At 41.8% G+C, this 15,279-nt stretch overlaps 1 protein-coding gene across 2 annotated transcripts in view; it reads left to right on the top strand.

Annotated features, from left to right (window-relative positions):
- The window catches only part of MGAT4A (alpha-1,3-mannosyl-glycoprotein 4-beta-N-acetylglucosaminyltransferase A), a 114,082-nt gene extending 99,922 nt beyond the window's left edge, over nucleotides 1-14,160 (top strand). For both annotated transcript variants that reach the window (XM_088454113.1, XM_088454114.1), the window contains exons 13-16: nucleotides 2,495-2,573; nucleotides 6,632-6,698; nucleotides 13,410-13,522; nucleotides 13,605-14,160. In XM_088454113.1, coding sequence (XP_088310239.1) covers nucleotides 2,495-2,573; nucleotides 6,632-6,698; nucleotides 13,410-13,522; nucleotides 13,605-13,634 — 289 coding nt within the window. In that variant the 3' untranslated portion in view covers nucleotides 13,635-14,160. The remainder of the gene's footprint in view (nucleotides 1-2,494; nucleotides 2,574-6,631; nucleotides 6,699-13,409; nucleotides 13,523-13,604) is intronic.
- Nucleotides 14,161-15,279: the final 1,119 nt, after the last annotated feature.

Below are 15,279 nucleotides of genomic sequence, written 5' to 3'. Positions count from 1 at the left end.
AGTATGGTTCTAGAGTGTTCCAGTTTTCTCTCTCTTTTTCTCTCCTCCTCCGGCCTTTGGCTACTTACAAACTGAGGTGCCTCTGGCTGGGGGGCGGGGTTATAGGGAGAGTGGACCCAAGTGCATCCTGGGAGCTAAAAGCTTTAACTGCGTGGTGCCCGGATTTGGTTCCCAACCTATACCCCAAGGTCAACCCTGTGGACCCTATGGACTTCGTAGAAACAGAGATAACAAAGGTAAGTTCTTACCATATATCTTGTTATTTGCAGAGTAGTAGTGAATTACAGTAGCAGTACTACTAGATCAGTGAGTTAATGGGTAATTATTTGTACAAACTTAAGGTGCGTACACACAACGATTTTTTGAATGATTTAACTATAATGACGTCGTTATCGTTAAATCGTTTCAGTTTCTGAGCTATAGCGATGAAAGATAATCATTCAAGCGCGCTCCCGTTTGTAGTTTGTAGTTCATCGTCCCTTCTGACTGTCCACCATAACGATTTTCGTTCAGAAAATCATTCATGTTGTACAGAATGAACGATTCACAGTATGCATGAATAAAAAATCGTTCATAAAAATCGTTCACAAAATCGTTAATTAATTTAGTAACCAACGATTTTTGTAAACTATTTTTGTTCACTTTTTCAAGGGAAAATCTGAACGAAAATCGTTGGTTTATAAAATCGTTACGTGTGTATGCAGCTTTATACTTAAATATTAATGTATTATTTCAGCCTAATATAATTATGATATATAAAAGCCCAATAGATACTAGTTTGTGCGGGCAAATAGTAAATATAATATTTTTTAAGGTAATCCTACCCGTAGACTATTGGTGGGCAATAAGCGGTCTCCCAGCTGTTGTAGAACTACACACCCCAGCATGCCCTGCCACAGTTTTGCTATTTGGCCATGCTAAAACTGTTGCACAGCTTGCTGGGAATTGTAGTTTAATAACAGCTGGAGGGCCGCTTATTGCCTACCCCTGCCTTGGACACAAGTAACGGTGAGTGAGGATTATTTAATGTTCATCTATACCCATAATAAGTCACAGACTTTTAATCACGTTTTTTCCTCTCATTTGTATTCTTTCCATCTTAAATATCTTGTTTGCTAATATAGATTATGATTTTAATTGATTAAAGTATGTGAACAGTGCATAACTGGAAATCCATTTGTACGTACAACAGTCTAAATGGTCTTATTAGGCATAGTTGGTTATTGACATTTCACATTGCTTATGACACCACACTAAGGGTATATGATGAGCAGAAGGAAAGCCATAGTGGTTGCACTGTACGGATCTTATGTAGAACTTTGTGTACTGTGGCCAGTCCTAGAAGCCTCACATCAGAATGGGAAATGGGATTAAGAACAAATTATACAAATTATTATGTGAGGTTTCATGTGACCTGAGGGGCTGATTCAGCTTGGATCACAGTTGCTAATACGCACGCAATTGGAAGATTGTTGTGTACTGCGTATGCATCGCAGTGCGCAAACTGGCCATTGCGATCGCAGTGACTACACAGACCCATTGCAGAGTGATTGAAAGGAAGCACCATTTGTGGGTGGTGACGGGGGGTCGTTGAAACGCAGGCGTGCCAATGCGTTTGAACGTTGTTGCTTAGGCGTGCCTAAATTATCCACTGTGATGACGTACGCAGCCTGAGGCCTGATAGCGTGCACTGAAGTTGGCAATTTCTGAATAAGGTCTGACCTTGTGCAAGTGTGCGTGAGGCTGCGATGGTACTCTATTGTACCGATGTTTTCGCAGTCTTGCTAAACATTACGTATGTGTGTAAGGTAAAGTGGGCGTCCTTATGTAGTGCGGCGGCATAGCTATTGCATCAGCATACTATGATGGTTGAACTGTGTGCGTAATCGCAGCTGCGATCGCAATAGCGATGCAAGCTGAATCAGGCCCTAAAACAGGACAGTACTGAAACTCTTAAGTGCCTCCAAAGGGTATTTCCAGTTTCTTTTGAAGCCCCCATAATAATGCCATGTTTATTTCTACTTGATGATCTGTAGGCTGTGCATGTCTCTCTCCCAGTAGCACATTTGTCGGGTGCCTGCAGTCTCATCGTCATGGCACCCCCCTATAATGTGCTATAACATAGCACATTACAGGGGAGCCCCAAATCGTAGATACATGTTCCTTGTCCCCTAGTATGCAGTGTGCTAATCTTTGTGTAAATCGCTAATGTATAAAATAAATAATGTGTGAAGGCAGAATATTTACAAGGGATTGAGAAAACTTTAGAGGTACAATAATAGCTTATTATTTTCGCTTCCTCTGTTAGGTGTGTGTTATTTGTACAGGAAAATACATTTATGTAAATTAATCCTTACTATGGCACTAGGAAATATTGGACACAACCCTTCAGCAGATGTAGTTCTTGGTAATGGAGGAGTGCATACAGTAGTGGCTAGTTTTGTCTTTATCCTCAATATTATTCTTTGTTGCTAAAATGATTCTTTGATTGTAGGTATCTGTTTCGCAGTGGTAACCCTGAACACCCGGGCGACCTGCTAATGAACACAACTGTGGAGGTTCTATCTTACCAGGTATGGTAACCGAAGACAAGACTTTGCAGCTATATTGATCACTAATGTTTTTATATTTTGATGGATCCAAGACTGTCTGTCCTATGTATCAATCTCTTTGTTACATAAAAGTATGTAGGAACAGCAATTTCTGTATAATTTTATGTATTGCTCCTATGTACTAAAAGCACAAAGCAGGAGATTTCACAGAAATATCCGGCAAAGTGCTAATCAGCGCTGCAGATCATAGTCCCCATTCTTATTAATGGGTACTACGATCTGACCCCTATGTCCTAAACTCCTTTTAGATGGTGTAAACTACTGTAAGCCTATGGGGGCTCCCGGTGCAGATGAGAGACCTTTCGATTTCTCCCCCACAGCCCCCAGCTGGCTTCAAAAGCTGACACTGTGTGCATGCGCAGTGTCAGCTTCCCCTGGAGAAGTCTTCACAAAGCGGTTTGTAGTTTGGCCACGGTAGTACCATCTTCAGATGTTGTAAACTGCTTGGAGCCTATGGAGTAATTTTAATTTACTATGGAGGAAACTGATGTACACATAAACATACAAACCAAGCACAATTAAATCCAGAACTAGTCATGTGAGGAAACAATGCTGACCACTGTTCAGCACTCTTCCTTCCGTGAGGTGATGTAAAAACCCAGTCTCGGGTCTCAGGTATAGCTTATATTCTCTCCTTGCCCCTGACATGCCCATCCCTGGTCACTGGCAACTCTGTAATATGTAATTGTAGCAGTAATGTAGGGTGACAAGTCTACTACTGCTCCCTCCGGTAATCACTTTAGTGCAGCAACTGACAGCGTGATATGTAGGAACATAAGTGGGAGTAGTGTTCTTCTCCTGCCCTCCAGCCAAGTTTGATGTAATGGAAATGTTAGGGAAAGTAAAGGAGGGAACATTTTTTTTTTTTTGCTTTCTGACAGTCAAGATAGTTCAAACCGCATGCAACCTTGCCCTTCGTAAATGGGGTAGTTTACAAATCAAATCACATGAAAACCTGGTTTGATCAAACTCCACAAAACATCCATCTCCGCCTAGAGCAGGGATGGGGAACCTCAGGCCCGGGGGCCGTATAAGGCCAGCAGAATCATTTGGTCTGGCCCTCCAAAGCTTTTTTTCTGTTAGCCTCATCTGGCTAGCAGGGTGCCTAGAATGGCATCCTGCAGCCAGAATCTATGCAGCAGTGCCGCGTGGAGCATCCTTAGGATGCTTCAGACAGTCACACCTGTGTCTTACAGCTCCCCAGAGCATCCTGAGGATGCTCCAGGTATTGCTATAATCACCTGCGATTGTGGCCCTGCCCTCGTGTGACATCACTTAGGGGGCGTGGCCTGCACCAGCCCGCAAATAATGTTATATATATCAAAATGGCCCTCGGCAGAAAAAAGGTTCCCTACCTCTGCCCTAGAGTGTAACTTATCAATTACTGTTCTAGCATCAACATGTGCTAGGAGCTATGGATAGATGGTGGAGGCTGGTTAAGTTCTAATATCTAAGATCCATCTTCTATTGTCCTGTGCCTGGCAACCACTGATTACAAAAAACACCTAGCTTTGGTGGATTAATTGAGAATATAGTGACTGAAGAGTGAGGACACTCGGCTTGTTAAATGTTTTGAAGTTTCTGTTAAGGAGGGTGGTGAGTAAGCTCATCGTCTATCTGTGAAACCTCAGCACAAATATCTCCTATATTGGAAGGGGTTGCGGCCGGCGGTTCGATTCCCGTCAGCGGCAGCCAGACAGGAGCAGAGTGCGACGCAGCGGAAGCCCGACAGCGCTGGAAATCCCGATCGTGGATAGGTAAGTATCCACTAACCTAACTCCCCTAACCCTCCCTAGGGGTGCCTAACCCTAACTTCCCCCCCAAGTGCCTAACCCTAACCACCCCCTTCCCCGCTACCTAAACCCAAGTCCCTCTCGGGTGTGCCTAACCCTCCCGGGGGGTGCCTAACCCTAAGTCCCCCCCCCGGGAGCCCTAAATCTAACCCTCCCCCTGCGGCTGTCCGCTCGCGGCGCCCGGCATCACTACGATAGTGATGCCGGGCGCCGGTCTCCCAGCGTCGGGGAAATGTGGGCGTCTACATCTAGACGCCCGGTATTTCACCCATGCCGGGATAAGACAGTCGGGAAGCCGGCTGCCGGTATATAGGCAGTCGGCTTCCCGGTTTACTTGCCTCCTGTTTTGTTATACATAGCTAAGATTTGTGATCTAGCTTGGATGTGTTTGTAGTTTATTAGCCATTGCCAGCTTTGTTGCTTTTAGAGAAGTATTTCTGCTTCATAGCAACAGTCACTATGTGAATGTGGATCATTACTAGGCAGTTTAACTCCTTCAGCCTATTTAAGGTTTTTATCTTTGCTTTAGTTGAGAGACTGTTAATATGGCTTCTTTTATTCAGATTATAGCAAAAGGGACGCAGTCAGGTGCCATCATTTAGGAGGAGATTTGGATATATTGCAAAAATACTTATTTACCGATATGCTCCAGTCCATGCCTGCTATTTATACTTGTACACATGTTTGTACCCCCCCCCCCAGCTACCCATTTTTCTATCCTGCACATTAGAAAAACCTGGCTGGCAGAAGTATTCTGTGCATGTAGGGGAAGGGTAAAAAATACAAAAATAAATAATAAAGAAACCCCAAACTGAGGCAGAGCTTAGGGAAGATCTGATACAGCATTTGTATAGAAACAGCAATACCTGGGACTGAGGACAGTAGAACAACTGTCAGAGAACTAATAAGTTAATAATAAAAATTAAGGCATATCCTCTTTATAGTGATGTGAGTGTCTACCACAATCTTCATGCCAGTATTGAGTCATTAATGGCAGGAAATGTCCTTTACCCACCCTTTGATTGGGGGACCTCCAGGCCTGTAGATGGCGTTGGGTGTACTGTGCCATTTGACATGAGTAACCAGCATCAGGACAACAACTTGTATTTGGTAATTGACTACAGGCAGATAGATGACTCTCTCTTGTACTCAGTAGCTTCATGGTATTTCCCCAGCAGTAGTGTACCTGAAGCTCCAGAAGGGTTTTTATCACAACTGTGAACTCCATTCTGTAGATTGTAGTTCTGGAAAGGCAAGCCTAGACTTACAGTGCACTGACTGGAAGTGACTTTCAGGGGAATATTCGATTATTTAGAATGTGGCCTTTGGTCTGGAATAAGTGTGCTCGTAGTAGGACCATTCTTCATCATTTAAGAGGTCTCACTCAGGTACTGCTTGGATAAACTTCTGCAATAAGGTTTTCACATGAGCTCCCAGGCCAGCTGTCCATCATCTTGTATTCTAATGTAGACATCAGCCTTCCTTGTTCTTTATAAGACATAAGTGTATTACTGGATTCTGCTTATTTTAGTTCTGTCTGCTGTACTTTCTGTAATGGACACTTAAATATCAGCAGTGATATCTTCTATACAGGGCAGTGGGGATGGAATTGTAGTAAAAGTGATTTGTAAATGTAAAGTGGCTGCACAGGCCTCTTATTCATAACTTCACCCTTGCCTCAAGTGCTCAGATATAAGATTGCTGTTGGTAAGTTATTGTAACCACAGAGCTGTAAGTATTGGGGCGCCAGCTTTGGGGTTCTGTTTCTTTGCAGAAATGTGTTACCCCCTGCATATTAAGGTAGACTGCTAATAATAAAATTGCGTGACTGCATATATCTCATTTTATTAACTGCTGTGCTGTGGACTGTTCTACTTGTGCCTCGATATTTTTGGCAGCTGGCACCACCCATTAGTCAAGTAATTTTATTCATTTCAATGGTCATCACATGATTAGTCTTTAATGGTATAGTAATCTAGTCCAAAAGAATATTTTCATTAGAAAGTTGACTAAAATGAGACTATACCATTACACTGCCACTCAGATGTTTGTTTCATTGGAGATTGGCTCCGCATATACAAGAGTATTACAATTCCCTTTACAAAGAAAATTCATTTTAATATTAGGATAGTGGTAAAAGTTGGTCAGTATACATTTTACTAATGTCCTACAAATCTCTCCAGTTCTTTTGAAAGTACATGACTACATTTTTATGCTTCTTTTTAGAAAGACATTTTGGACTTAAGGAAGGTTACCAAAGACAAAAATCTGTCAGATGGATTCTTCAGAATAGGTGAGATCTTGTTCCCAGCAGTTTATATGGGGTCTATTTACTAAGCCTTGGATGGAGATAAGTAGCAACCAATCAGCTCCTAACTGTCATTTTTCAAACACAGCCTGTGACATGGCACTTAGGAGCTGAATGGCTGGTACTTTATCTCCATCTAAGGCTTCGTAAATAGACCCCTATCTTGGCATATTTCCATTATACTGCAAATGGCAGTTACTGTTTGCTTTTTATAACCAAGGTATACAGTATAGTCCTAGTAACATGTAATATTTCTTAACATAAGATCTGCCAGTCACCTTGCTGGATATTCAATGTAAACAATCAACTGGAACATCTAGAAAAACATGTATAAACAATATATTCAGAAACTATGTATTTGTATAGCAAGGCTCATCCAGTAAACAAACCTTAGGAACATGTCTTGGTAATGAGTTATTGAGAGACTTTTACTTGTGGTGTTTCATCTTAAAAGCCACAATTATGCTGAATTGTGAGATCTGCTAATAAATGGTTGGACCAGGTGACATCCGCATGAAAGTCAAATGTAAACTCTTCTGAGCCTAGATGTACAGGACAGAACACGGCACAAAAATCACACACAGAAATATTCTTCCGACTCCTCTGACCCTTCCTACAACACCAGACAAAGAGATAGAAGAAAGAAGGACTATTGAAAGAAACCCCATTGACTAACAAAATGAGATCTGTTGAACAACTAGAATAAGCTCCAAATCAGTCATGAATTGTTTGATAAGGCTCCTGCTTAAATTATGTAGTAATAAAGTCTGAAAAGCTCAAATCCCCTCCCCCCCCAAAAAAAATAAACTAAAAATACACACAACATTCCAGCAGATTCCCGGCGGTCGTCCACTTCAGATGCTGTTGAATCCTGCTTGTATGGTACTTCAGTTCCCGATAGTGGGGGGGGGGGGGGATACAGTTGTTAATTAGGCATCCTGAGCCCAGTAAGAGTAATTCAATTGTTGCTCTGTTCGGGCACGAACACCGCGGCGCCCATTATTTCTGCTCGCCCCCTCATGAGAGGTGTCATGCAGAAATGTGTGAAAAGTCTGACTTTTCGCACATTTTACTTGTTATGTCCAATAGTTTAGACAGGTTTAGCCGCTTTATGCCACTAAACCCGGTCTATTTGGGCGCGACCAGCACGACACATGAATGGGCGCCTGGTAACACAACAACAGTTGTTTAAAGTGACAGGCAATACGGTGCGCTAAAACAATTGAATCTCCCCCAGTGAGTCTCCATCCTACTTAGCTCATTTGGATCAGCTATCTTGTGAAGGAGCTGGGTGTCCTGGCACAGTGAAAAGGGATATAGGCCTAGTTGAGGTATGATGAAGTTTAGGATTCGGTAGAGCAGAGGTACCTGTTGTTGTACCAGGTGGTTTTCAAGCCACACTGATCAACATACTGTATCTCTGATCAAAACAGATGTAATTCAAAAAGGTTCGCCCCCCCTCCTCCCCCCCAATACTACGGTACAGTGTGAGCAGCTGCACCTGCAGTCACACACAGAACATAGGCATGCCGCATATCATTTTAATCAGCAGAAACTGCTTGTGCGTCCTATCTGCATTGAGGTGCGAATAGAACGCATTTGTAGGTAAAAAGTTGCACGAAAATACGCTCCGCACTACTGAGTCACACCACAGCATGGCACGACTAGAAGGGCTGTTTATCGCACAAGGAAGTAAGATGTATGTGGTTCCATCTGTAGATGATGGCCGTCCCTCATCACATCACACATACTTTTTTTCCCCTTAGTAATTTTAATCTACTTAGTGCAACCCCATGACCACAAATGAGTTATGCTACTTCCCTAGTATGTGAAATATCTGTATTACTCTATTTGTTTTATGTAATGTAGGATATAGTTAAAAGGGCTGGAGAAAAAGTCGTTTACATTTTTACATTTATTTTTTTAGCCAGAGAGCCAGTTTCAAGCCTCCTTTTTATATCCAACACTGATAGATTTAGTACAAGCTGGCTGTAACGATAACTGGTATGACATACAGGTTACAGTGGTTCTACAGGTGCTTTTACACATCACAGGTTACACTTTTGGTAAACAAGCCTGCGCATCTGCATTGACATGTACACGATATAAGTGCAGTGGGAAGATTTGCGGTTTCCATGATTTTGTCCATTTGATGATGTCTACTCCAGTGAGGCGCAGAGGCGTAAGCAATATTATGTAGTGTATGATAACCAATGTTACATAGTATTGGCTCCATAGATAAAATATTACAATTCTAATGCTTTTTAAAAAGCATCTATACCGGGATGTAGTTATGTGACCCCCACACGAAATGCCGGTGGTCGAAATCCCGGCGCCGGAATCCCGACATCAGTTGAGATGCCGACACCGGAATCCCGACAGCCAGCATGCCGAATATAAGTATAGTGGCCCGGATTAGCTGTTAGCCGCGGGGGAGTGGGGATGGTGTTGGGGTCAGGCTGCAGACAGGGGGGTTAGGTTTAGGCACCACCAAGGGGCAGGGGGGGGGTTAGGTTTAGGCACCAACGGGGAGGGTTTGGTTAGGGTGCGGGGGGGGAGGGTTAAGGTTAGGATGCAAGAAGGGAGGGTTAGGAGGTGAAGGGGGGAGGGTTAGAATACTTATTTAGCCACTGTCGGGATTCTGAGCATCAGTATTTTGACAGCTGGCATCCTGACTGCCGGTCTCTCATATCCAACCCATCTATACCCGTATGCTATGATCACCATTTCATTTGGGAAAAGTAATACATTTTATTGTAATATGTTCTTATAAAATACATTATTGAATGTTTATTGCATCCGGCACTGATGGCTGACTTGCTGATCTCAGCTCTAGAGACCAGGGAAGTTGCAGAAACAACGATCAAGTGTTGCGATGGAACGTGCTATTTTAGAGATTAAAGGCCTGATTCACTACGGTTCGCTATTCTGCTTATAGGCACGCACCACAGTTGCCAATATCAGCGGTGATCTTAAATCTGTACATTCACATTGCGAACACAGCCTGACATAAGAACTCCCACTTCCCTTTACTCACATCTGTATACTAGGGCAACATAGCAAAACTATTGGTAACATCGGACCCATATGCACACTTGCACAAGCCATGACCTTACTCAGAAACAGCGACGCACACTATCAGTGCTATGGCTACTTATGGCATGCAGTGGATAATTTATGCACGCCCCTGCAACGGTGTTGAAACGCACTGGCACGCCTGTGTTCGCCCGACCACCCACAAATGACACTTTCTGTCAATCACTCTGCTGTGGGTCTGCGTAGCCTCTGCAAATACAGTTCCCATCACAATTGCTAGTTCGCGTATGCGCACTGCGATGCATGCGCAGAACGCAACGATCGACCGATTGCTTGCGTATTAGCAACTACGTTCCTTGCTGAATCAGGCCCTAAGTTCTGGCAATAGTTGTCGACCGTTCTACAGAATGCCGTTCTGCACTGTATTTCTAAATGACCTTTTTGTGGATGTAATAGTTTATGAATTGAGCTGGGATGATGGTGGTAAATTCCTTCTGCTGTGTGGTGATTGAGGTACGGGAAGGACTGGGAGAATTTATGGCCAAATTCTCTCGAACTCTGAATAGCCAACAGCTCCATCTACACCATGCCCTCAGAATACTTTCCCTACATGAGAACACCCTGTTACCACTGAGTTACTCCTCCCTTCAGCAGTAAGTGGAGATACGTATGAATTATAGTTGTGTATGCTCCGCTATGTAACATGCTTAGTGTGAAAAACCGCAAGATCCGTCTGCAATATGAATTTGCAATGCAAATCTGTGTCAGCCCCTTTAGGACTTGGTAGCTATGGAAGTATACCTAATCATCGCAAGATAAGCTGTCAGCCCATCCTAGTTATCACACAACAACAACAACAAGGTGTTGAATCCGCACTAGAACAAATATATAGATGAGCCTATAATTGGCACATAAATCTTTGTTACACAAAACCCAACTCAAAGTATTCCATATACAGAAAACCTGTATTACATGACAAATGTTGGTGGTGTTCCCCCTGAGTCAGAATACACAAGATTCGTACAAAAAGGAGAGAAAGCAGACTCTTTTTTTTTTTTTTTTTTTTTTTTTTGTGGGGCACTCTTATTGATTTGTATGATTCAGCTAAAATATAACCTTTATTAATGTGGTATTTAAAATTAATGAGTCCAGAAATTATTTAAACAAACTGTTAATTATGCTCGGGGTATACACGGCAAAATTTTTTGTTAAAAAAACATCAGATCCGCATATATCACTTGACGTGAGTTTAGTATCTCTCATTAATAATGTGGCTACCCAACTCTGCCACTCCTACTAATCATTTAAGAGGTCTCACTCACTCATATGTATTTGTGCCAATACCTACACCCAATAAATGAGCATTGATCTCATGTGATACAGGAACCAAGAGCTCTGAGAGTCGTATCTCAATCTGACCACTCACTCTGTGGTTTGATGTTTTATATTCTGACGTTATGTTTATATCTACGGGCATGCTGAGATCGGATCAGATGCCATGAGAGCGGAGGTTGTCATTTCCTTTTCCCTTTATTCACTTACTAATAATATTGTGGCAGTTGATATACGGACAGTAGTTGGAGGATGTAACACTGACGCACAAACACATGCTCTCTGTATAAAGTGATACATATGACACCAGTGCTCAGAGATCTAACACCGCAGTTCATGTATATAATTGATATATGGATGTGGTAATTATTTTCCTATAAACAGGATTAAATCCCATGATAATATACTGGGAACACTTGTATCACTTTGCTGGTAAAGAAATAACATGTCACAAGCATAAAAAGTCACAATGTATATTTAATGAATGTGATAAACCAGGTTGGAACTATGGGCCTGATTCAGACCCACTTGCGAGCAGCTGTCTGCTCGCAAGTGGGTCGATGGTGTGCACTGCGCATGCGCACGACGGAGGGAGCTCCTTCGTGCGCGAGACGCGACGAGCGAAGGACTTTCCTTCGCTCGTAGTGTCTGATCAAAGGGGGCGTGCTGTCGATGTTGATTGACAGCACGCCCCCTTTGGTGGGCGTGCCGGGGGCGTACCTGCCAGACGGAGGCGTTCCCAAGGGAACGCCTACCGTCAGAAGCTGGCCCCACTGACATCACTAATGATGTCAGTGGGAATGATTTTGGCTCTCATAGAGCCAAAATCATTCCTGGCCTTGCGGTTGAGAAACTCAACCGCAGGCTTCTGCTCGCACTGGCGATGGTCGCGATGGTCAAGACCATCGTGACCATCATCCTGCACGCTCGTATAGGCTGTGGGTGGTGACCCACAGCTATACGAGCGTCCAGGAGGACGCTCCATATTTATGGAGGTGGGCCCTGATTCAGAGCGAGCGCTCTGGTCAGAGCGTCCGGCTCTGAATCAGGGCCTATGTGTCCATTACATGGTTTTGTGATATGATATAAATCAGACTTGCTCCGTCGGCCTATACCATACTTGCCAACTCTGCTACAATTTCAGGGAGTCTCCCTGACAATGAGGGAATCTCCCTGTCTCCCTGAAGAGTCTAGCAATCTCCCTCATTTCATCCTTACCCCCATTATGAAGCTGTTATATTAAAAAACAGAGATATATACATTCAAATGTGATCATTAGTGTCATTTCCTTGCATTGGTTATTATAAGGCACAATGATCCCTATGAATTTCTGCAAAGTATTAGTGTGTTTTCATCAATAAACAGATCTTACTAACTGCTTTTGGGCTGGTTTACATTTGGACTAGGGATGTGCAGGCTCGGATAGGTTCGAGTTTGCACGTGGAGTTCGGATTTTTCCCTCCAAAAAAACGGAACTCAGAACGAGGCAAAACGTCATCTTACATGGACGAACATCATCATTCCTGGACAAAAGACCAGGAATGATGATGTTCGTCCATGTAAGATAACGTTTTGCCTCGTTCTGAGTTCCGTTTTTTTGGAGGGAAAAATACGAACTCCACGTGCAAACTCGAACCTATCCGAGCCTGCACATCCCTAATTTGGACGTAAGTCCGGTTTAGGACATGCCTCTCAGATTTATCAGTTCACGCCCACTGTAACACGCTCTCATAGGTGCTGCTTTCACAATCTCCCTGAAATGGTTTTTCAAAAGTAGGCAAGTATGGCCTATACTATTTATTGCTGGACTGAAGGGTATTGTATTAAAGCGTATACTAAAGATTTTTTCTTTTGAATTTAATACGCAATTTATTACATGTGGGTGCACTTATGTGGAACTCAAATTCGCTGTTGATTGCATGTCCTACCTATATATTTGATGACTAGTAGGAGTGGCAGAATTGGGTAACCACATTATTAATGAGAGAAACTAAACTCACGTCAAGTGATATTTGTGGATCTGCTATTTTTTTTAACAAAAATTTTTTTTTGCTGTGTATACCCCGAGCATAATTATTAACATAGTTTGTTAAAATGAATGAGTCCAAAAATTATTTAAACTAATACATTAATAAAGGTTATATTTTATCTGAATCATACAAATCAGTAAGAGTGCCCCATAAAAAAAAGTCTGCTTTCTCTCCTTTTTGTACGAGCCCATCCTAGTTGTAAGGGAAATGAGAGGTAAGCCAGAGAGGATAGAATACAGAATATATTCTTTATACATCTGTTAAAAGCAGCTTATTGTTGTTGTCATTTGGCTTGAAGGTTCATTTGAAGATGGATTTGCAGAAGGACCAGTAGACCCCAGTCTAAATCCTATTTCAGCATTCCGACTTTCAGTTTTACAGAATTCAGCGGTTTGGATCATTCTTAATGAGGTTCGTACCAAGACAACTGCTCCAGTGTTCCTATTCTATCTGCATGTGTGTAATCTATTTTCTGTTTATCTTTATTTTTTAGATTCACATTAAAAAGATTCCAACAGACTGATACTTTGAAAAAAAGGAATCTATTTAAGAAGTGTCATAGGTGGACTGCCACCGATTGTATCATCACTGCCTGTTAGACATGTGCATGTATCTCCTTTGAAACCATTCTTTTCCTACCTCTGTGAAACCTACTGTAGCTAAAATATTGTATGTATTAATTTACTGTAAAGCCTAAACACCCCACCTGTGAGACAGATCTCTGGCACAAATCTCTAACTATGTCTATTGTTTAAAGGGTACATACTGTACAATTTTTTTCATGTACATTCCATAAGAACACCTTACACATATGCAATGCACAACATATGCAGCCCTAATGCACATCTCTGTATCCACTGGTATAAGTGGAGGCTATTGTGTTCCTTACACCATAAGAGGGTCACATAAACGGGATGCCCGTTGTGGTATATTCTCACACACAGACAACATTTAAGCAAGAGAAATTGGCAAGAGACATATCATACCTAAATACATCTAACATGCAATGTGTGCAGGATGTTATTAAAAAGAAATCTATTTTTGTTTTACCAATATGTGTATTTTGTAGATAATCAAGAAAATATATAAGGATAAATTATATATTTAAATATCCACCTGCAACTAGCTAAAATGTATGATTTAAGAGAACATATTTGTGGTACTATATGTTTTAATTATAGATTTCATATGCTTTCTGTTGTCACATTTTTCTGTATATATGAAATAAGCATCAGTCATATAGGGAAAACATGGTGGCTGTAACCCCTATATAATCACCTTTTTTAATACCTGTTGTTTTGTTTTTATTTTCCCTGCTGGCACTTATTCTAAGAAGTGTCAATAATTTCATGTGACAAGCATTATATATTTTACAGCATGATCAGCTAATCCAAATTAAATTTTGAAGGTTAATTAAGCTCCATATGGCATTTACTAAATGTCAATGTATAGGTTTATCTATTTTCCATCACTCTGCAATAACAAGACAGGACTGGGCAGATCAGAAGCTTTGTGTGAATGACTGACACAATCTCCTAGGTAAATGCACGTGCTGGATTTTTGCACTGGTGCATGACCAGTGCGTGATGTCAGCTTTGCACTACCTGTGCGTAGACCAGGGGTGGCCAATAAGCGTCCCTCCAGCTGTTGTTGAACTACAAATCCCAGCATGCATTACAACATTTTTAGCATGGCCAAATAGCACTACTGTGGCAGGGCATGCTGGGATGTGTTGTTTTTTACAACATCTGGGAGGCTTATTGCCCACCCCTAGTGTAGACTGTACAGAGATCTCATGGCGGGCACTGATAAAAGCTGGCACTAATGAAAATACTGGAAACAGAGTTGCTTTTAATTGTAGACTTAGAAGGACCTGGCTTGAATTACTATTTATTTTTCTAAAAGGAACCATTTTAAGAGTGTTTAGGTTGCACTAGTCCAAGTTAGCAAATTCTTTCTGATATCATGTAGAAAAGGGTACAGTTTTCCCCCATAACAACATGGATGCATATGCATATAGTGTGGAGTGTAAAAAGTAGTTTAAAATTGTACAGCATGATGCATAAATTATACTTTTTTTCTTTTTTTTTTTTTGAACCTAATGTTTTGGGTAGTAGTCCTTTAAATTGTCAGCCATTATATTTTATTCTTCTGTATTTTTGTGAATA

This window comes from Taudactylus pleione, unplaced genomic scaffold (genome assembly GCF_031769625.1).
Source record: "Taudactylus pleione unplaced genomic scaffold, aTauple2 ptg000609l, whole genome shotgun sequence".
NCBI classification, from domain to species: Eukaryota; Metazoa; Chordata; class Amphibia; order Anura; family Myobatrachidae; genus Taudactylus; species Taudactylus pleione.
The sequence above is the reverse complement of the archived record's forward strand: the minus strand, read 5'-3'. Positions and strand labels throughout refer to the sequence as shown.